This window comes from Emys orbicularis, chromosome 4 (genome assembly GCF_028017835.1).
Source record: "Emys orbicularis isolate rEmyOrb1 chromosome 4, rEmyOrb1.hap1, whole genome shotgun sequence".
NCBI classification, from domain to species: Eukaryota; Metazoa; Chordata; order Testudines; family Emydidae; genus Emys; species Emys orbicularis.
In genome coordinates, this window is record NC_088686.1 from 117,734,130 (window position 1) to 117,755,967 (window position 21,838).

General features: G+C 37.3%; 1 protein-coding gene across 1 annotated transcript in view; it reads left to right on the top strand.

Moving 5' to 3' along the window:
* KCNQ1 (potassium voltage-gated channel subfamily Q member 1) overlaps positions 1-21,838 on the top strand; it is a 553,847-nt gene that overhangs the window by 375,177 nt on the left and 156,832 nt on the right. The window contains exon 12 of the mRNA XM_065403597.1: positions 12,314-12,389. Within this exon, the coding sequence (XP_065259669.1) occupies positions 12,314-12,389 (76 nt within the window). The remainder of the gene's footprint in view (positions 1-12,313; positions 12,390-21,838) is intronic.

Here is a 21,838-nt window from a genome sequence, read left to right on the forward strand (position 1 = left end):
AACTGCTGGGTATAGTCAAGCCTTCAACTGCTGTGCCTTGCTGAAGCAGCACAAAGAAGCTAGACTGTACCAATGAATCTGGCCATTTGCCTGTCATTTCTTTGTATGAAGTAGGAAATCCCTTTGCCTCTCTATTCGCCACAACTAAAAGAAAAAAAAATTATTGGGGCAGGAGGAAGAAAATTGAAGGAGGCCCTGAATGGAGCCATTATGTGTAATTTAATAAGAAGCAACTCAGTATTGTTTTGACCTAGCACAATTCCCCAGTGAACTACTTTCACTGTTGATACAATAAAAAATTCCTCCTTTTGTCGCAAAGCAAGAAAGGTTAAATAAGATTTTAACTGGAAGTAGCATTACATAGCAAGTCTTAATTAAGATGTGTGTGTGTGGGGGGGAAATGGTTAAAATAAACTACAATATGCAGCAAAAGCAAACATCCAAAGCCCTCTTGATGAGTTTGGTTCAAGTTCTTGGTGCGATGAGGTCAGCATTGACTGTGTATTACAGGTTTCAGTTAAATAGTTTATGTAATGTGTAGAGCCCTGTGCGGATACAAAATTTCTATCCGCATCCGATTCACGGTCCACAAACACGGTTCACGGGTATAAAGCAGATATCCGCAGATTTGCAGGGCTCTAGTAATGTGTTCAGTGTATGGTAGGTGTTCTAGACCATCCAATTTAAGATTAAACACAATGGGCTAAATTCAGACTTGGGGGGAGTGGGTACAACGCTCATGGAAATCTCAGGGACAAATTCAACAGAGAGATATGTTGTCAGAGAAGCTACATATTGTGTAGTAAAGTTGTATAACTTGCACCAATTTGGCATTCAAAGGATATTCAATACCAGTGGGCCTAGGCCATAGGTGGAGCATCAAACCAGGGGGTATAGAACAAGTACAAAATGGAGGGCTGCTTTCTCTTATGCTGGTACCTTCCTATTAGTTTTTCTGCTACATACCTTCTACTCCCTTGATATGCAAGTTGCACTCATTTTGCACAGCCACTGGATGCCAGATAAGTGCAAGGTATACTTCTTTACCACTTATACCCTTTTTCTGACCAACTTCTGCTGCCTTTTTTATCACCACTGATTTTGGCTCATTGTTTTCCCATATAAGTAAAATCTAGGAGTCACCCTTTCTGCTGGAGGAGAAAGTGAAATATACTCTTTTTAAAGTAAAATGTACTCTTAGCCAGTAGATGCAAAATAATGTGTGTATTCAGAAAGTTCTCATGCAATGAAGTCATAGCCCTGTTGCACTGTATCCTATGTGTCTGGAGAAAAGGAGCTTAATTTTGTCAGACCAGGGTTATAAGAGAGTGCCATGAACTATTTACTTGTCTATAATCACACTCGTGTCCATTTAGTGTAGAATTTTTTGGCCTTGAAACAATGTGAAAAACAAAGTCTTTCTTCTGACTTAATATGTCGTAGACAGAGAAGACATGAGGTCACTGTGATTTGATATCAGGAAGCTTGCCTGAGTAGGAATGAGTGAACTATTATCTCTGATCAAATAAGATCTGGTTCATATCTTTACCCCAAACCCTAACTCTGTGGAGTTAAAAAAAATGATTATTTTCTTTTCAACTTTTAGTTTGTTTGGTGCAACTTAGCAAATCCTGGTGCCAGGAGTGGAAGCAGCAGTGTCAAACTATATATCAGAGACTGTTCAGGAAGTACAAGAAATCTCACGAGAGAGTCTGCTCTCACCAGATTTCCCACCCAAGCGTTCACAGAGAGGGCCACTGCTCTCTCCTGGTGTAATTGGGTGGAACTCCAATGAAATCACTGAAGCTGCATCCATTTACTCCAGCAGAGGGTTTGGCCCTGAAAGACTGTATATGACCTTACCATGGTGTTTGCATCTCATCACTTAAAATAGTCCGCTGTCCTTCATTAAATATACAAGAACTAATGAAGGCAGAGCTGGTTTTAAAATATTTTGCATTCTGTATAAATATGTCCCCCACTGACCAGCTAAAGAACGGAAACAGTGAGCTCTGATAGGATTCCTGTTCTAGTCTCTTTTAGCTAGGAGATGGTGATTGTAATACAGGACTTTGAGGGTGTGCTATAATAATAGAGGGACAGCTGAGGGGGATCCACAAGGACCTGGGAAGAGGCAGAAGACACCCACAGAACACTATAGTTGAGAACAGTCATCAGGAGGATTTATCGTGTGCAAGCCCTTGCCCAAACTCTCAGTGCCATGAAAATATTTCTCAGAACTTTGTTCTTGGAAGATCCAACTGTAAAATGACCAGGACTTATGTTCCTTACCCAATTCTGTTAGTGTTCTGCAGTATAAATGAGATGCTGCATTGTAAAGAGAGATTATGCTTCAGTCTTGAGACATTAAACCAAGGTCCGCAGTGTCCTGGCCAACATTCCCTTACAAATACCGATTGTGCTTCACCTTACCTATTGCTGAGCTCATACTGGCTGTTACATTTGCATAGAATCATAGAATATCAGGGTTGGAAGAGACCTCAGGAGGTCATCTAGTCCAACCCCCTGCTTAAAGCAGGACCAACCCCCAGCTAAATCATTTCTAGGCGTAGATTCAGAAAAGCACTTCAGCATGTGCTTTACCATCCTGTTCTAGACAGCATTCAGGCATATGCTTAAGTGGCATTGAGTTAAGTAAATCTTAAATTCTGTTCTAAATAGTTATGCTCTCCTGAATCACTGTCATAGTCACCAACTATCATTAATACCATATAAATCATTTTATAACCTTCAGTATGAAAGATGCTCTACAAATTTTTGTTCTCTTCTGAAAATTCTTTTTATTAGCAAGTACTTTGTTTTTACTATTAACCAAACACATTAAACACATGTCTTTATTAGGTTTCAAAAGACAACATTATACTGTACATTTCATGTATGCGGTGCTGCTTTGTCCCCACATCTGTTAAGAAACCACAAATCAAGCTAACAATTTTGTCTCTAAAGCAAAGGAGGATGGAGATTGATAAATTACATAGGTGATTTCTGACTTAAATCCATGTTAGGTTTTGTTTTGTTTTTAAGGGACCAGAAGTGACAGTTGGTGTCAAATAGAAATAGGAGTGCATTGAAGAGACACTGTTGGGTTTAAAATTCATATATTTAAAAAAACAGATTTCCTTATCTGTTACTAATGGAACTGAGAGAATACTGGGGAAAATCCCACAAATATTATTTCAATTTTTTAACTAATATCCTTTGGCTATGTTCACATTCAGTGAATATTATAGCCAAATAATGTATTGGTGGAAATGATAACCAAAAGATTGAGTTTGAAGGGAATATGGCAGAGTATTCTTGGAGAGCTTGAATTTTGAATTTGTAATCTGTAGTATTCACATCGAAAGCCAAACCATTACCTTCCCCTAATCAGGGAACAAAAACAACGTTATGCAATCTATACGTCTAATCAAAACTGGTCATATTTCTAACATTAGGTATGTGCAACAAACTACTCATGTGCAAACCACAAACCAGGAATTTGTCACAGAAATTATTTAATGGTGATACTGAATGATTCAGTATTTAGAATAACGAATACGTTTGAGAAAATCATAAGTTGTTCGTGGACAATTTGCAAAGAGAAAAAGGCTAAGTTAAATAAATACTTTATTCATGACAAAATTACTTGCCCGGGTCTAATTACTAATAACACAGTTGATTATTAAAACTGAAAGAATTTTAAAAATCTTGTCACCACTTATGCAAAAAATAAATAGTGCATTTAACCCAGTGTGGCCATTGAAAAAATAAACTAATCAATTTCATTTGTGTTTGCAGTCAGTTTCTAATCATATATTAGCAGGAGGCTGGAATGTTTGGGTTGCAAACACTAGAGGGAAAGTTATTCCTTTGAAAATAAGCAGTTTCCATACATTTGAAAAGACTATAGAAACATTTCATTTAATCTTAAGCTTTGGTCAAGCCTATTTTCACTAATTGTAAATTTTGGACCCATATTGTCCTGACAATGTCATTGTACTTTTCCAACACTTAGGGGCAGCTTTCAGTAATACATCCTCAAGATGTTTTAATGAATCATTTATGGGTGAGGTTCTTTTGCTGAGCGCTCTCAGTAAATCATAAAGTTTCTTACAAAAGTCTACTTTCTTAAATATCTGAAGTAAATAATGGTTGCCAAGTTCCAGCAATGAATAATAATAATAATAAAAGAAAGCCGGGTAGCACACATTGTTTTCAATAGCCAGTTACTCTGATTTCAGTCTCTAGTACTGTGGTCAAGCATTTCCTGTTATATAATGTATGAAGATGCAACTTAATCCATTTCAACCCATCACATTTAAAATATTGCTCAGTAATGAGCAGCTCCCTCAAACATAATGTGCAAGGAATGACAGAATGTGTGAAAAGACAAGAATAACCTTGGCCCATAGCAAATTCTATACTGAAAGCCTCTAGAGAACAAATGATGAAAGATTTCATTAGACTTAATGCACTAATGAAATGGCTTAATGTAGGTATTCGGAATCTCTTCCACCAGATTTTGTTACAAGGAACAGTTTTCTGTGCCTGTGTGGAAAATGGCCAGTTCACTTGCAAAGTGTATTATTAAAATCTGATGTGTTAAAGATAAAGTTCAAGTCTAAATAAAAATTAGTGCCAAAAACTTCAAGACAACCCACTTCAGACTTCATTCTTAGTGCTTTATTTCTGTCTAAGGTCAAAAATCCAAGAAGACTGCAGAGAATTTAAACATACTTGAAAACTGAGCTCAACTTCTACTCAGTGATAGATTTATAGAAAAATGGGCATTTTGAACAAGATATAAATCTGTGACTCTCTCCTGCTAAGCTTCAGAGTTCTCATAGAGCTCATTCAGAATAGACAATGTTGAGCTTTAACCTCAGATAATATCAGTGTCTGTGTACCTTGGAAGGACTGTGGCAAACATGATGGTCCTGATGATAGTATATTGTGCAAGTGAACAAAAAATACAAACAGTATCAACAGGAAATTAGCACCACCTTTCCTTTGCCTCATTGCTATAATATTTACATTAGTACTAAATCAGTATGTGAAGCATTTTCCTGAAACAAGCATATGAGCCACTATTTAATGCAATTACTAAAGAATTTATATGAAATTAAGGAAGATTTTTTAAATATAATAAATGCTGCCTCTTAGTGAATTATGCAACTTTTTAAAAATAAACAGACAAGCAAAATGCAAAATCAGAGACTGTGCTCCAAATATGTGTCATGAAGACAGTGACACAAATCAACAAAAGGCAGGAAATTCAAAGTTTAGGCTGCCAATCCATCCCTGAGCCCATGTTATTATGAAAAACAAACAAACAAGGAAACCACATTGACGTGCGCTCGGGTTGGAGTGACAACTTTAAATTTGGAATTTCCTGGCTTTTTTTTCCTGAGTGGGGTATGACAACCTATTTTAAATAGGAACAAAAAAGGGAAAGAAATCTCTTGGGAAACATTGAAAATTGGATATATTTTACCAGTTTACTACATATTTAGTCATCATTTCTAAGAACATATTACAGCAGGTACCTAATGAATTGTAACTGTTTAAATTCATTATGTAGATAATTTTCTGTATCTTAATTATGATGCATATTGTTAAATTAGTAAAACACTGCACATATGCAGTAGCCAATTCCATAGCATTAAATAATTCTCTAATTGTTCATTTTAATGCCAGTATTGTGTATCCTGTTATGGACTAAGAACCTTTTGACATTTTCCTCTTTTCCAGAAAAATTGTTGCATTTTTCTTGGAGTACAAAAATAAGCAAACCATTTAGCTTGCTTTCTTCCTGCATTTAAGAAACCCATGTAGAGATTGCATTCAAAAAAGCCGTCTTCATGGAGATTCCTTTTTAGACCTTGATCCTGCAGAGCAACATCTCATGGGGAGTTCCACTGGCTTATTTGCAGTACTGGGACCTCAGTCCCCAAATATGCAATCTGAATTGCTGGTGTGGACTGTTGCATCTGTGCAGAATCCCATTAACTTCACTGTTGGTCTGTGTAAATTTAGGATTACAGGACGGGGACATACCTTTGTAAATGCATTGAAATTCTAGGGAACTATGTTAGAAAAAAAGATCATTTGGTCAAAGACATATTTGATCTCTCTTAGAGCAAATGGCTCCACTACAGTATTTGCTGAGCATTATAAATGTCTCACTAGTGAATCAGCATATGCTGTAGGATTATCTAAAGATCTGCAGCCCTGATGTTTTACTAAAGGGGTAAGGATATCATTTCAGATTCAGAATTCTGATTGGCTGGTGAAGAGTTTATTGTTCCTCCAAGTGGAACTTTCCACTATAGCTGAGTAAACTAATTTCAAAAGAGGAAAAGAAAGAAATAATGAAGAAAGCCCAACAGCAGAGATTCTATGGTATGAATTTCATCTCATGTGTGATATGGATGCTTGACTCACAAAGTTTTGTTTTAGGTTTTTCTCACCCCTGACTCTGATATTATGAGGAGTGCCTCCAACAGCCATACATTATTACTTGATGTTAGAGTGCAAATAAAAAGCCTTGTCTGTAAATGTCAGAATATAAATGCTCTTGGTTTGTGTTAATCCATTGGCCCTACTGGCCTAGTATTGCTGTCAGCTCTCAAGGGAATATTAAAACTGCCCCTGTAAGGATATATACCCCAGTCAATTCAGAAGCATAATTCCCATGACATTAACAAATCCAATGTTATATTTGTTGTTCCAGAGCTCCATTCCATGTATTAAAGCCCACTGAAAATCTCATGTGATCTGTGTACGGTGTTTGTGAGTGTCCGAATATATATTATTGAATGCAGCTGTGCTTCCATTACATTTAAAGGATTACAGTCAAATTGACATGACCGAATGTGGTGTAACATATTGTTCATCAACTATTTGTCAAGGGTAAACTGATTCTGATCTATCTCAGCAAAATGCACACATGGTTTTCACTGATAAGCATAAATCCTTTAAAGAATAACAAGTGTGCCTGTCATTGTTATGCACTTGCTTTCCACTATCATAATCTGTGCATGTGGACGTTGTACGCAATTGTCAGCTCTGTTGAAACATGGGTGACATTTTCATTTGTTTTGGTTTTTAAATGTCCTGTGTTTTTATGTGCTTTTTATAATGAAAAAAACATTAGTGCCTGGCATGGGACAGATAACCCTGATTATTATTTTTTTATTATTTTAACTGAGAGCTGATAATATGCCCCTAGCTGTACAAAGCACAGAGAAAGAAGAATGTCTGTGTAAGTGGCATACAATCTAAAGCCCAAATCCTGCAAACATTTAGGCACATGCTTAACTTTACAGAGGTAAGCAGTTCCATTGAAGTTCAAGTTAGTCAGCTACAGTCAGTGGGATGATTCACATCTGTAAAGTTAAGCATGTGAATAAAAGTTTGCAATATCAGGGACTATGTTAAACAGATCTGTAATTGCCAATGACATTCCTTTTTGTTGCCAACTCTTGCAATTTCCGTAAAGCCCCAGTTGCTGAAATCATGACATTGCATGAGAATCTCAGCTTTCATTTAAAAAAAAAAAGGTTTCTGGCCCTCGTGGTTGCAGAGAGAGGCTTGAAAACATAACGCAAGTGCACACATAAAGACTCAGAAAGTCAGAAGGAACCAACATTTATTTTATTTATTTATTTTAATCTCATGATTTTTAAGCCAGTCTAATTATTTTTGGGGGATGGACTCAATTTTTTGACCCCTTGGGTGGACAATACTGAGACTATTGTGCTTTTTTTCTAACGTGTGTGTGGTTTTTTTTATTGTAGCCTTTTAAATTAGGAACATTAAATTTATTTACAAAGGTGGTTCAAGGGATTGTTAAAGGGATACAGAGTCTTTCATCTCTACAGCATGAAACCAATTCATTTCAAATTAGATTGACAGTGACTGAAAATCATTAGCTTGCTGATGGTTGCTCAGTCAGCTATGTGAAATACATTCTTGGTTCAGATCCAAGACAATTGTCACAACTGATACCAATGGACAGTCCCAATATTATGGCCGAAAACCAGATGGACATTAGAACTAGAATATCCTTCCCACCTCCTGAGATGTTCCCAACAACAAGCCTACGGTGCATTGCAAGCTTTCCATGTGGAAAGAACACTTGAGCCATTAGGGTTGTCTTTCAGCAACATTAAATTCACTTAAATAAAGAAGGTGGTGGGGGGAGAGTTCAGAGAAAGAGAGAATGAGTGAAATAACTGTGAAACATTGCTGGGAAAGGGGAAAAAAGCCTTACCTGGCTTCTGTCCAGCAAAATGCATGCTGGGATATCACCTGAAGCCATAGTCAGTGATTCTCTGTGGGTCTGGATTTTACGGGCATAAAAATGTTTAAGCTTAATGATGTGTTGACTACTTCTTTTGATTATTAGGAGCACTCATATTTACTTGCAGGTTACCTCAGAGATATCCATTAAGTTCATAACAGTATATCATAGTCTAATGCATGGTTTTATGTAAATATACTTACAAAAGGAAAATGTCTTTTTTTATAACTCAGCTCTCTCCCTCCCCCTGATCCTACCCATGAAATATTTATAAACTTTTTGTCAAAGCTAAGCAAGTCCAAACCTGTGAAATTTAGGGGCTAGATTTTCAAGAGTGCTCAGCTCCCAGTTAAAAGTGGTCAGATTTTCAGGAGAGTGTAGCTAGTCATGAAAATATTGCTTAGAGAATGAAAATGTACTGTACAGCTGGTTGGCAAATATGCATGTAGGAAGAAGTCCCTGAAATTATAGATTTGTTAATACATCCACTGTCTGCCTAGAGACTACAGGTGTGTCACAAATGGTCATACAATCAAATATTGCGAGTTAATGTTTAAACTCTACATTTACTAAAGCATTTGTTACCAGTTTGCAGAAGACATCAAACAACCAAGAATCATAACCTTGGGTACTAATTAAAATCCTTATTCCTTTCTTTAACTCCAAAAACATTTAATCTCTGGGAAGTAGGAGAGCCTTGTATGCAGGGACTTTTTTTTCAGTGTTAGCAAAACAACAAGTGTTATGTGGGAGTTTCTAAAGGGGTTGTGGTGTAGAAGAATAAAAGAAATGTGTCAATTTTCTGTTTTCCTTTCAGAGAAGTAAACATTAGCATTAAACAAAGAGTGATTAAAAACAGATGCGTTGGAAAACCTTACGTGGTGGGATGGAGAAGGGGTTATGAAAACGAGAGGCAATTTTTACCAGGTTAAAAACTAGCATTTTTCTGGGGAAAGCTATTTTAACTGATAAATTGAACAGTAATCCATCACCAGAACCAGATGGTATTCACCCAAGAGTTCTGAAGGAACTCAGATATGAAATTGCAGAACTACTAACTGTGCTATGCAACCTGTCGCTTAATTCTGCCTCTGTACCAGATGACCTGAGGGTAACTAATATAACAGCTATTTTTTTAAAAGTCTCCAGAGACAATCCTGGCAATTACAGGCCAGTAAGCCTAACTTCAGTACCAGGCAAATTGGTTGAAAATATAGTAAAGAACACAGTTATCAGACTCATAAATAAACACAGTAAGTTGGGGAAGAATCAACACTACTTTTGTAAAGGGAAATCATGCTTCGCCTATCTATTAGAATTCTTTGAGGGGGCCAACAAATGTGGACAATGGTGATCAATTTATTATAGTGTACTTGGACTTTAAGAAAGCCTTTGACAAGGTCCCTCACCAAAGACTCCTAAGCAAAATAAGAAGGCATGGGATAAGAGGAAAGGTCCTCTCATGGATCAGTAACTGGTTAAAAGACAGGAAACAAAGGGTAGGAATAGATGGTCAGTTTTCACAATGGAGAGAGAGGTAAATAGCAGAGCCCCCCAAGGATCTGTACTGGGTCCAATGCAGTTGAACATAGTCATCAATGGTTTGCAAAAGGGGGTGAAGTGTGAGGTGGCAAAATTTTCAGATGATCCAAAATTACTTAAGATAGTTAAGTCCAAAACAGACGGCAAAGAGATACAAAGGGATCTCACTAAACTGGGTGACTGGGCAACAAAATGGCAGATAAAATTCAATGTTGTTAAGTGCAAAATAAAGCACATTGGAAAACATAATCACAATTATACATACAAAATGATAGGGTCAAAATTAGCTGTTACCACTTGAGAGATCTTGGAGTTATTGTGGATAGTTTCCCTGAAAACATCTGTTCAATATACAACCATAGTCAAAAAACCTAACAGAATATTAGGAAGCATTAGGAAAGTGGTAAATAATAAGACAGAAAATATCATAATGCCACTATATAAATCCATAGTGCAACCACACCTTGAACACTGTGTGCAGTTCTGGTTGCCCTACCTCAAAAAACATATATATGAATTGGAAAAGGTGCAGAGTAAGGCAACAAAAATTATTAGGTATAGAAAAGCTTCCATGTGAGGATAGATCAAAAAGACGGAGACTGTTCTGCTTAGAAAAGAGATGAGTAGGGGGACTATGACAGAAGTCTATAAAACTATGAATGGTGTGGAGAAAGTGAATAGGGAAGTGTTATTCACCCCTTCACACAAGATCGAGAGGTCACCCAATGAAATTAATAGGCAGCATATTTAAAACAAACACAAGGAAGTACTTCACACAGTGCATTGTCAACCTGTGGAACTCATTGCCATGGGATGTTGTGACGGCCAGTAATATAACTGGGTTCAAAAAAGAATTAGATAATTCCCTGGAGGATAGATCCATCAAAAGCTATTAGCCAAGATGGTCAGGACGCAACCCTGTGCTTCGGGTGTCCGTAAACCTCCAACTGCCAGAAGCATCTGGAACTGGCCCACTGTCAGAGACAGGATACTTGGCTAGATGGACCATTGGTCTGACTTAGTATGGCCATTCTGTATGAAAATGATTGGTTTTCCAGATAGGGAGAGGAGCAAATTTGTGAACATTTGCAATACACCTCTTCCTCAATATAACGCTGTCCTTGGGAGCCAAAAAATCTTACCGCGTTATAGGTGAAACCGCGTTATATTGAACTTGCTTTGATCCACCGGAGTGCGCAGCCCTGCCCCCCCCCCTCCCGGAGCACTGCTTTACTGCGTTATATCCGAATTCGTGTTATATCGGGTCGTGTAATATCGAAATAGCGGTGTATTGCCCAGAAGGTGGAATTTCACCAATTACACCGTGGAAAAACTGTTTGCTGGAGGAAATGTGTGGCTACTCGGGGAGAAAATCAGATTATGTGTAGGGCTTATCATACTGCTGAACTGTGTTCTGCAAGAGACCTAAACATGTAAAGGACCTTGTTGTGAGAGATTCCCATCCCAGGGAATTGTGCCCTTTAGTAGTTAGTAGAAGCATTGAATGCTTCTGGAATAAAAGTCAAAGTAGCCCAGTTTAAAATGATGCATTTATAGTGGGTAAGAACCTTTGTATATTAAATTCACTCAAATGTGTGTCTATAAACTAAGTGTTTTTCATTTGTTATAGCTGAAGAATGACAATTAAGAATAAATCGTTTGAATAAATCATACACATATTATCTGATTATAATGTTAAGAAAATATATTTATCACATTTAAAATTTTAAAATATAATTAAAAGTATAAAGAAAAACCTGTCATATTTTTATTATCTATTTTAAATAAAGTATATTGTTTAATGCTATGTGTTTGTGAAAAGCAAAAGCTTTATGGTAATCAGTTATTATAAAGTACTTAGCATTTCTCAATTCTTTTTGTAGTTTATAGGGGACTTTTTTTTTTATCTTCCATATGTTACTTATTGTTAATGTTTCATATACTGCTATAGTACCATTCATGCATTTGACCACTCAACGATATTTTACAGTGATGGTTTTCCTAAAAGAACAAATTAGTGCAAGTGAAGGAATACTTGCAAAAGATCTGGAAAGAAAAAGCTATACTATAGGCTACAATACTAGGGTGCTTGTATATAAAAAAGAAACCTGAGAGCTAAAGTTCTAAATGCTCATGTCTGGGGCTTTTGAGAGAAAGAGAAAGCAGGAGAGATGGGAGGGAGCTCACCTGACACACGGAGAGATTAATATGGTCACCACTTAACTAGGGTACATTACATTACATCGTAGCATAAATTGTAGAGATAAAATTCCAGATTTTAAAAGCTTTTTTTTTTTGGTATGTGTGGTCCCAATAATGATGTGTTGTGTCCACAGAAGGAATTGTTGCTTCTTGCATAAACATTCACTTGTCACTGAAGCACTTAATGAAGGTTATTATCCTGATGATATGGCTGGAGATGATCTCTTTCACCCAACTCACTTGTCTCATTTTTTCCTACAGGCTGCGAGAACACCACCGTGCTGCCATTAAGGTGATACGACGGATGCAGTACTTTGTGGCAAAGAAAAAATTTCAGGTAAGTTTTGAACAGAGGGCTAGTTTTCTAAATAAGCCCTTTTATACTCCTGGCTTATTGTTTCTTTTATAAATGTAAGAAAAAGAGACTAGCACAATTCATATCAGTAATGGTGAGTCACACCCACTATTCTCTCCCTCCTTGAATAGGGTGGTTGTTTAGCAGCAGGTTAGTCCACTGTGGACACACTGGGAATAGGCTAAGCTGCTGAAATGCAGCCTGAATTAAAATGTTGTTTTCTGCTAATGGACTTGACCTTTCACCTGCTGTTATCTCCATCTCCTTCTTGCAATGCAAACATTCTCATATGTCTTCATTAATTCTGAGTTGTATGTTACTGTCATGCTGACTCAGTAGGCTTAGAGATTAAAATACTACTTTAACCTTGTTTTCTATCTCATAAACAATGTTAATGAAGTTCTGATAAGGGGCAGGGATGGAAATTTGTTAGCATACTGCAAGTTTTCTGCTTTGTTACTCTTGCCCCTCCTATAGAGGTAAGAAACCCCCTTCGAAGTTCATGAGATAATCAGTTATCTCTATGCCTATAGTCTACATTGACATTTCTTCTGTCTCATTTCAGTTGCTGGTATTTTGGATACATAAGCATTTAACAGTGGCTAATTAACTTTGGCCTGGTCAACATAAAAAGTTGCACCTGTCTGTCAAAGCAGTGGGTTTTTTCAAAACCAATTTAGTTAACCCAATAGAAACCCCTGTATCAACACTCTGTTTGATTTAGAATAGCTTATATTAGTGTAGCTTGTATCAGTAATTCACTAATGGAAGTCAGTGGGCTTTGTGCCTTTATATTCCTTTGGCCCTTTTGCAAATCTCCCCCTATATGATTTAGTTTTACATTTAAAAATATTGGGCCTGAAATGCTGTAAATGAGCTTAGCTCCATTCATTGTACTTGCTACTCTAATTAATAAATATATAGTAATACATTCAATTAATAAATTTGAAAATACTTGCACAATAGGCATAATAGGTAAAAATTTGAAAAGTGCTTCAGTGGCTTAGGAGCCTAAGTCCCATTTTCAAAAGTGACTTAGGCACCATTATTAATAATCATAACAATACATTTCCCACCTTCAATCGACTCCATCTAAAATGAGTTTGTTACTCCTTCCCTTTAAATATTTAAAAGGGGATGGGGACTATTGAAAAGTGAAAAGTAGTTGGTCAACAACTATTAGCAATCCTTAGAAGCACCATTTTCTTACTTGATAAGAAATAAAATGAGACATTTATTTCCTGCAACCACAAAACCTGGGCCCTCATTTCACCACTGAAATTTATAAATGTTATCAAGATATTTTACTACTTAGGTAGTGTTTAATTATTTTGAAAACAAAATCTCATCTGGAATATTTTTTATTATTGGTGTAGCTGGTAGTGCTGCTTATGGTTAAACTTGCCTGACACTTCCCACTATAAGGCCCCGTCTCCAGTTGCTTATAACTTCACCAAACCTTAACTGTTCAGGTTGAAACTTTATATGCTGAGTTTTTGCCACAGGTCACATTTTTGTGGAAAGTTTCAACTTAAATGGTTTAGCTGTTTCTGAGAACAAGATTAAGGAAATATTTGGTGTTTTGCCATATTAAAAATAATTCTTACAACCGTTTAGTTGAGAAAAATCCAGTTCCTCCATGTTTTGGGGCAGGGACTTGAAATTTGAAGGGGGTTCATACTGGTGTCAAAGATTAGTCATGGTATTAACTAAGAGACTTAGAAACAATAGTTCCACACCTTATATCTACTTCCCATCTGGGATTTGTCAAAAACAGATTTTGAAAATGTCTGAATACCTTGTACAACATTATCCACCTGGAGAGTAAACTAAGGTCCCCTGTAGCAGATAACTTGATAGATAGAAGCTGAAAAACCATTGGACTGAATAGAATGGGACCATTCCCTTCATACTTAAAACTTGTTTGTGCTTGGTACTCGATTTGCTAAACTGGCTCCTCCATTCTGCTGTATGTTTTCCCATCTGCAAGAAAACGTGTTCCAGGCCGTCTATCCAAATCCCATAAGGATGTTCTCTATCTTTCCCAACATTTGTAATTATTCTTGAACAATTAGTCTTAGCCATTCAAAAGTTGTAAGTTTACATCTAAATGAAATATACCTCAAGGCCATACTATATGCTAATTATATGCTGCAGAATCTTCCAGTAAAGTTTTATTTGCAGTTACAAAGTTAGGAGTCGGTTTTCAAAAAAGTTCTAAGGTATTTAAGGTAAAATTTTCAAAAAAGCCTACATGACTTAAAGACCACAAATACCATTGAATTTCAATGGGATTTATGCTCCTAAATTTATCAGGTGCTTTTGAAAACTTCCCACCGAATTGGGAGAAATCAGACATTCTTCCTTTGAATGTACAGTATATTGCAAATCTACTTTGTTCTATTGTATGCCCACAAAGTGGAGTCTTAAGGGAATAAAATGTTTAGAGTTAAAATATGTACCAGCTATTGACTCTACAGTTTCTATTAACCAGTCCAACCCAATGTTTAAATTAATCCAATATTGAATGATGGCACTCTTGAAGGCTAACATGGTAAGCATGTTTAGAATTAGGGTTGTCAAAAAATTTTCATAGAAATGTTTTTTTTTTTTTAATTTTTCTGCCAAAAGTGTCAGCTTTCCATGGAAAATGTATGTTTTTTTGTTGTTGAAAATAAAAATGTTAGAAAATCAAAAAAACTCAGCTCAGGTTAATGGGACTACTTGTGCTTAAAGTTAAGTGTTTGCAAGATCAGTGCCTAAATATTTATTTTTTTAAGGGTGCATCCATAAGTGTGATGTTGGAAGAGTAAAGAAAATATCCCAAATTTATCCAAAATAGATCTCAATGCAGCAAGGTTCTTAAACTGCACCAGATGTATTCAGGATACACCTGGCTATCAAATTCTGTGTAGCTAAGTGTTGTTTTTGAAAAAAGTATCAGTCAACAATGGATGGTTGGACTGCCAAAGACAAATGTCAACCAGAGCCCAGTTTCAAAGACTTCTTGTTAAAAAGTTAATGAGAAACCAAATGGAGACTACACAGACATTTCTAATGGTGTGAAAAGTAAAAGTGTGAAATATTACCCTAAAAGACCACTTTTGAGTAAAGCCGAAAAGTATGCACAATTCTGAGGCCATTTTATAACACAACCCTCTAAATATAATGGCATCATTAGGCACCACCACAGAGAGTAATATTCTTTCCATAGACATTTTTAAACCATTCTGTAGAACTCTATAACAAGGATATTATTCACTAATAAAGTCTGTAGGATTGTTTAAAATTGTGTAGAAATTTTTTCACCCCTTAGCAGAGGACCCGTGCAAGTCCTGTGCACCGCTTAGGTGCTGTACTGTCTTCACAGGGGTGAATACATCACTGTTGAGGAAAGGTTCTATAAAATCTAGTAGACAATGGTATTTTGAGGGATTAAAAAAATCATGGATGGTGCCTTATGTCTTACTCTGCTCCTCTGCACAAGAGTGAATTTCATGCATCAGGAATAAATCACTTCTAGTACAGCCTAGTTTATCCACCCTATAATTTACTTTCAAAGCAGAGTACCATTCTTGAACATCCTATTTAATTAATTCACTGGCATAATAACATTTTTACGTCCTATTACAATTGTGAAAGCTTTTAAACTCCTGGACTCAAATTTATGTGCACTGGCACAAATCTAAAGCACACAAACAGTACAGGAGAGCAGAACATGATCCCTGAGTCCTCAATCTAATTTTAAAGAAAAATCTATTTCATTCCAGGTAAGTTTTCTGTTGACTAAATTAGTTTTCTGCAAAAATATCTTTCATTCATGCACTGTAGTATCGAAAATTAAAAATCTGCTGTACATGGTGTACAAAGCTAAAAATACAGCTTGGGGTTCCAGTGATGACATGAGGAACTAGTGTCTCTGTTGTGGTTTATAATGATGTCACCAGAAGCTCTTGATGTATTTATAGCCTTATAATTCAAAGTCTTACTACTTCCTGGACTGTATTTTATATGTAATTCAGTTACCTTGCTATCAATCAGGAATTGTGTATGTAATCTTCTATAATCACTGCAGAGGTCTCTGGAAAACAAAATAGTTCAAAGCAACTTGTACTTCAAAGGATGTTGCACACATTTGTACTGTTTGGTTGTGCTTCTCAGAAATTTCCTTAGCATTTGGTTCCCTCTCCCTTTCCCTAGTTTGACTCCTGGAGAACTGCTCTGTGCATGCAGCTGCTGCACATTCAGCTAATAAGGAACAACAATATGCAGCTGTGCCCATATTTAATATTTATCATTCATTCTTGTGACTTCTGAAAACTCTATTCTTGAATTTGATGCAAAAATCCTTCCTCACTGTGGCATGCCAGGATACAATCCAGACTAATAAATAGCTCTGTCACCCCCACCCTGTAACCTGGGGTGCCTTTTACAATGCCTTGCTGCTCACAAACAGCCTCCGGCATGTAAATTACTCCCAGCTATGTCTGTGTGTGTGCTGCAGCCAGCTAGCCACAACTTGGCTCTTACCAGCCTTAAAAATTACCACAGAGTGACCCCAATACACTTCCACTCCTAGATTTCCCCCCAGAAATGTATGTCCTGTACTGCCAAACCCTCTCCTGGGCAGTACAAATACATTCAGTCTGTTACTCCTTTAAGGGAATAATATGCACACAACTTGTTATCCCAAATGCAGTTATCCAGACACTTCAACTTGAACACACCCGATTAGATAAAACAGGAAAACAAGTTTATTAACTACAAAGAGAGAGATTTTAAGTGAGTACAAGCAATGAGGCATAAAAGTCAGAAATGGTTACAGGAAAAATAAAGAGAAGATGTTCACTAATGCCTCACTTAACAAACCTATTAGACTGAAGCAAAATTTCTCAGTACAAACTCCAGCAGATTACTGACCAAACTCTCAGGTCAGGACCCTTCCCCCAGAGTCCAGTGCCTGCTTCCTTTGTCTCTTCAAGTGCAATGAATGTGATAGGCAGGGAGGTGTCTTGGGGTTTTCCCCCCTCTTTTTTATAGCTTCAGTCCCCCTCTTGAAAAACATTTCCAGCTGAGACCCAGGATGCAAAATGTTTGAGGAAGGATATTTCCTGCTGGTTTTTTTCACCTGTTTGAACTTCCTTTGTCTTCCTTTCCTTCTGGGTGACTCTGTTTACTGCTCAAATGCAAATTAAGCAGAGCACACATCCCTTTGTTTAGGACAGACTGTTTGCCAACTTCTGTTTGGCTGTGGAACATGTGTTAATAATATCATAGAGGGAAATCTTATAACTTCACAATGTTGTCACACACATTTTACCAGGACAATGCTGACCAGCAAATTATGAGTTTTCAAATGATACCTTACAAAGCATACTTTGTACAAAGCTTATTACAGTACTGTGTTGGGTGTAAATACAGGGTGTATTCTGTCGCACTAACCCATTTAGAATATCATCATCATCATCATCATCAGTAATGCTCCTAATTAGCAAAGGGATGAAACAGGCAATGTCATTGAAAGCTATTGGAACTGGCTTATATATTTGCTTTTCCAATACTGTAGGGCCTGGTTATTCTATTCCAACTTGCAAATTCCCTTTTGTCAACCAAGCTAACAAACCTTCCAAGTACTAAGTTATAATCATGATAAGTATTTCCTCCTGAAAGATCATTTACTGTGTCAATTTTTCACATGCCCATCCTAATTAGATAAAGTAAGCACAAGATAATCAGCTCTGACTGTTAAATACACATTCCTACCTAGTAATGCACCTTAACTTTATGCACACTATCTAAGCTCTCCAGGCCTCCAACTTTACTATTCCTTAGCTGAGAGAAGCAGCAGGGTAACTTAAAAAGCAGGCTATAACATACCTACTCATTTTGTTATCAGGCCTCCACATCCCATCCCTGTGAGTGCAAGGAATGCAAGACCAGGCCTATTGGTTTCATTTCTGTTAAATTAGGCTTGTCTTGTAGCTAAGTAGTTCTGAGTTTAGAGTTTTCAGCCTTATTTTACTAGACTCTATTATGTAAGGTCATAGTCGTGTATTCAATTTTTTTGATAATCTCACAATATCAGTCCATGGGCAAGATTACTGGCTAGTGCAAATTGGTGGTACGCGAATTTATACCAGCTGAGGAACTTGCCCCTTTCTTTGTGGAATCTAAGGATACGTCTACACTGCAATAAAAAGCCCTTGGCACCAAGTCTCAGAGTCCAGGTCAATTGACTCGGGCTTGCAGGGCTTGGCCTGCTGGGCTGAAAATTGCAGTGTAGGTGCTCAAGCTCAGACTAGCGTCCAGGCTCTGACACCCCCCCCCCCCCCCCGACTGATTCCAAACATCTACACTGCAAATTTTAGTCCAGCCCGAGTCAGCTGACCTGGCCCAGTCACGGCCATGCTGCGGGTCTTTATTGCAACGTAGATGTATCCTAACTAAAGGATTTTTTTTTTAAAGAGTCAGGTTTCCTGGGAATTCTTCCATCCCTCTGTCCATGCTCAGATGTATATGTCAATATACTCATCCCTGCTACTCCCACAATTCTGAAGTGACCCAAAGCTACATGAGTTTGTGATTTGCTTTGGGGTATCTGACGGACTGAACTACAATTCCCTTAATGATGTGATTGAACTGAAAAAAGTAAATATGTTAAGAGAGAGAATTAAAAATGAGGTGATTAACTCTAGTAATTTGAAAAGTTTATGAGCTAAGAGAGAAAAAATTCAAGAGGGTAAGGGAAACTGCTAAACCTGTTAGAAGTAGAACATGAGTCTGCTGAAGGTGTCTGACTTTGAAGACAGCTAAAAGTACTTAAGGGTGAACTTCTGCCCCTGACTAGCTGTCCAGCTCAAGCCCTATACAGCACTTAAGTCTCCCTTAAACCCTCCAACTAGAGCTTAAGTGGAACTGAATCAGTGCATAGGCCTTGTGCTGCCCTCTGCATAGGGGTGAATTGCAGCAGAGAAAACCTAAGAACTGTTCTGTAGCAAAACTTGCACCTGAGAGACACTTGAGAAGTCTGGAAATCAGTTCTCTCTCCAGAAAAGGTCACTCTATTTCCAATATCAGCTCTTAAAATCTTCAGCTGTTTGAGTGTATTTCTTCTTTAAGAAGGCTGTTGTGATGGTCCTCAAGAAGGCTGTACACATTGGGCGTACCATTGTATTAAAATACTGTGTTCTTATTTGATGGCTGAGAACAAGCTGAGTCAATTTTCTCCAAAACAGGTTGGTAGTAATTAGGGTAGTGTCCCCCCAAATGTGCTTTGTACTCTTCTAAGAGGACCCAAAGTACCAGCTGGGGGACTGCAAATTGTCTTAAGCTTTCCTGTGGTTTAAAAATGAAGTCTTTGATGTTAGGGTGTGAGGAAAGCTTTCAGAATGTGAAATGAACATAACCAAAGCAGAGGTGTCAGCCTGAGTTTGCAGAGAGCCTGAAACAATAGCTCTAAAGTGTGTATTGCCCCATTCATTTGAATGGGTGCTAAGTCAGATGCTAGCAATGATACTTTAAAAGTCAACATTATAAATTATTTCATTGCTGATCAAAGCACATAAGAAAGGAGAGGAAGATCTATGCCACTATTTCATCAGAAGGGGGTGTATGGAGGACTAGCTGGAGGTGTGTGGCGGTTTTGTGCATTAAGAGGTGTAGCCTTTAACAACACATGGAAAGTGTATGTGTGTTGGCAGGGAGAGCACAACTGATTTCATTTTTCTGAAAGAGGATCAGCTTTCAAAAGTTTGGGAAATACTGAATTGGAGTATGAAACGTATCAGTGAGGGTTTATTTTATTTTAATGCATTATTTATTTATAGGCATTCCTCCAGCATTCATCACTGTAGTAACTCTTTATAGATTAGTGCAACCATGTTTCTTTTACCAGGGGATTTGTTCATTGTGTCGCAGCAGACTGGAACTTTTGAGAACTATTTAATAGTTGCGGAACTTCACCATTACTAATAAATCTTACCAGAAGCTTTGAAAATGGATGCTATTTAAACTGCAACTTTTAAAAGAATAAACTCTACCATTGTTTCCCTATTCTATGCACATGCCTTGGGCCTGATTCCCAAGGGTAAGCCTGTTGGATTCTCGCTTGATAGAAACAGTAAAGGCTGTGTTATGCAGCCTAACAGAAAATGTATACATGGTAAACAAGCTTGAAAACAAGAACTGCCTAATGTGTATATGGAGTAGTAACATTTCGCACAAGCCCAGGCCACATTACTAATACTATTAAGGAGAATGATTTTATGACAATTTGGGGTAATATTGCTGAATCATGAGAGCCCATCTCTTCATACTGAAAGTACTGCAACTGTGCAGAATGATAGAAATTTAAATTAGCGGGCTTTTGATATTGATACAGTCAAATGGCAGCTGTGTAAAGGGGAATGCGGGTTTGGAATAAACCCCAGGGGAAAAGAATTAGTGGTTAGAAGGCAGATGAAGTGCCCAAAAGGAGCAGAATAAATGAATGTATTCCATGGGTATTGCCTCCATATGTGTGGAGACAACATCCATTTCATTTTCATTAAGTCTTGGAACACGGGGGAAGTTCCAGAACACTGGAAGAAAGCTGATGTTGTGCCAATATTAAAAAAGGGTAGACAGGATGATTCAGGTAATCATAGGCTTGTCAGCCTGACATTGATCCTGGGCAAGATAATGGAGCGGCTGATATAGGACTCGATTAATAAAGAATTAAGGGAGAGTAATATAATTAATGCCAATCAAAATGGGTTTATGGAAAATAAATCCTGTCAAACTAACTTGATATCTTTTTTTTTTTTTTGGTAGATTATAAATTTGGATGATAAAGATGATAATGTTGATGTAATATATTTAGACTTCTGGTAACACATGACATTTTGATTAAAAAAATAAAAGATATAAAATTAACATGGCATACATTCAATAGTTCTAAAGCTGGCTAACTGATAGTTCTCAAAATGTAATCATAAATGGGCAATCATCATTGAGTGGGTATGTTTCTATTAAGGTCCTGCAGAGATTGGTTCTTGGGCCTACCCTGTTTAACATTTTTATCAATGACCTGGAAGAAAACATAAAATCATCACTGATAAAGTTTGCAGATGACACAAAAATTGGGGGAATTGGTAAATAATGAACAGGACAAGTCACTGATATAGAGCAATCTGGTTCACTTGGTAAACAGGGCGCAAGCAAACAATATGTGTTTTAATACAGCTAAATATAAATGTGTACATCTAGGAACAAAGAATGTAGGCCATACTTATACACTGGGGGACTCTATCCTGGGAAGCAGTGACTCTGAAAAAGATTTAGGGATTGTGGTGGATAATCAGCTGAACATGAGCTCCAGTGTGATGATGTGGCCAAAAGGGCTAATGCAATTCTTGGATGTGTAAACAGGGGAATCTTAAGTAGGGGTAGAG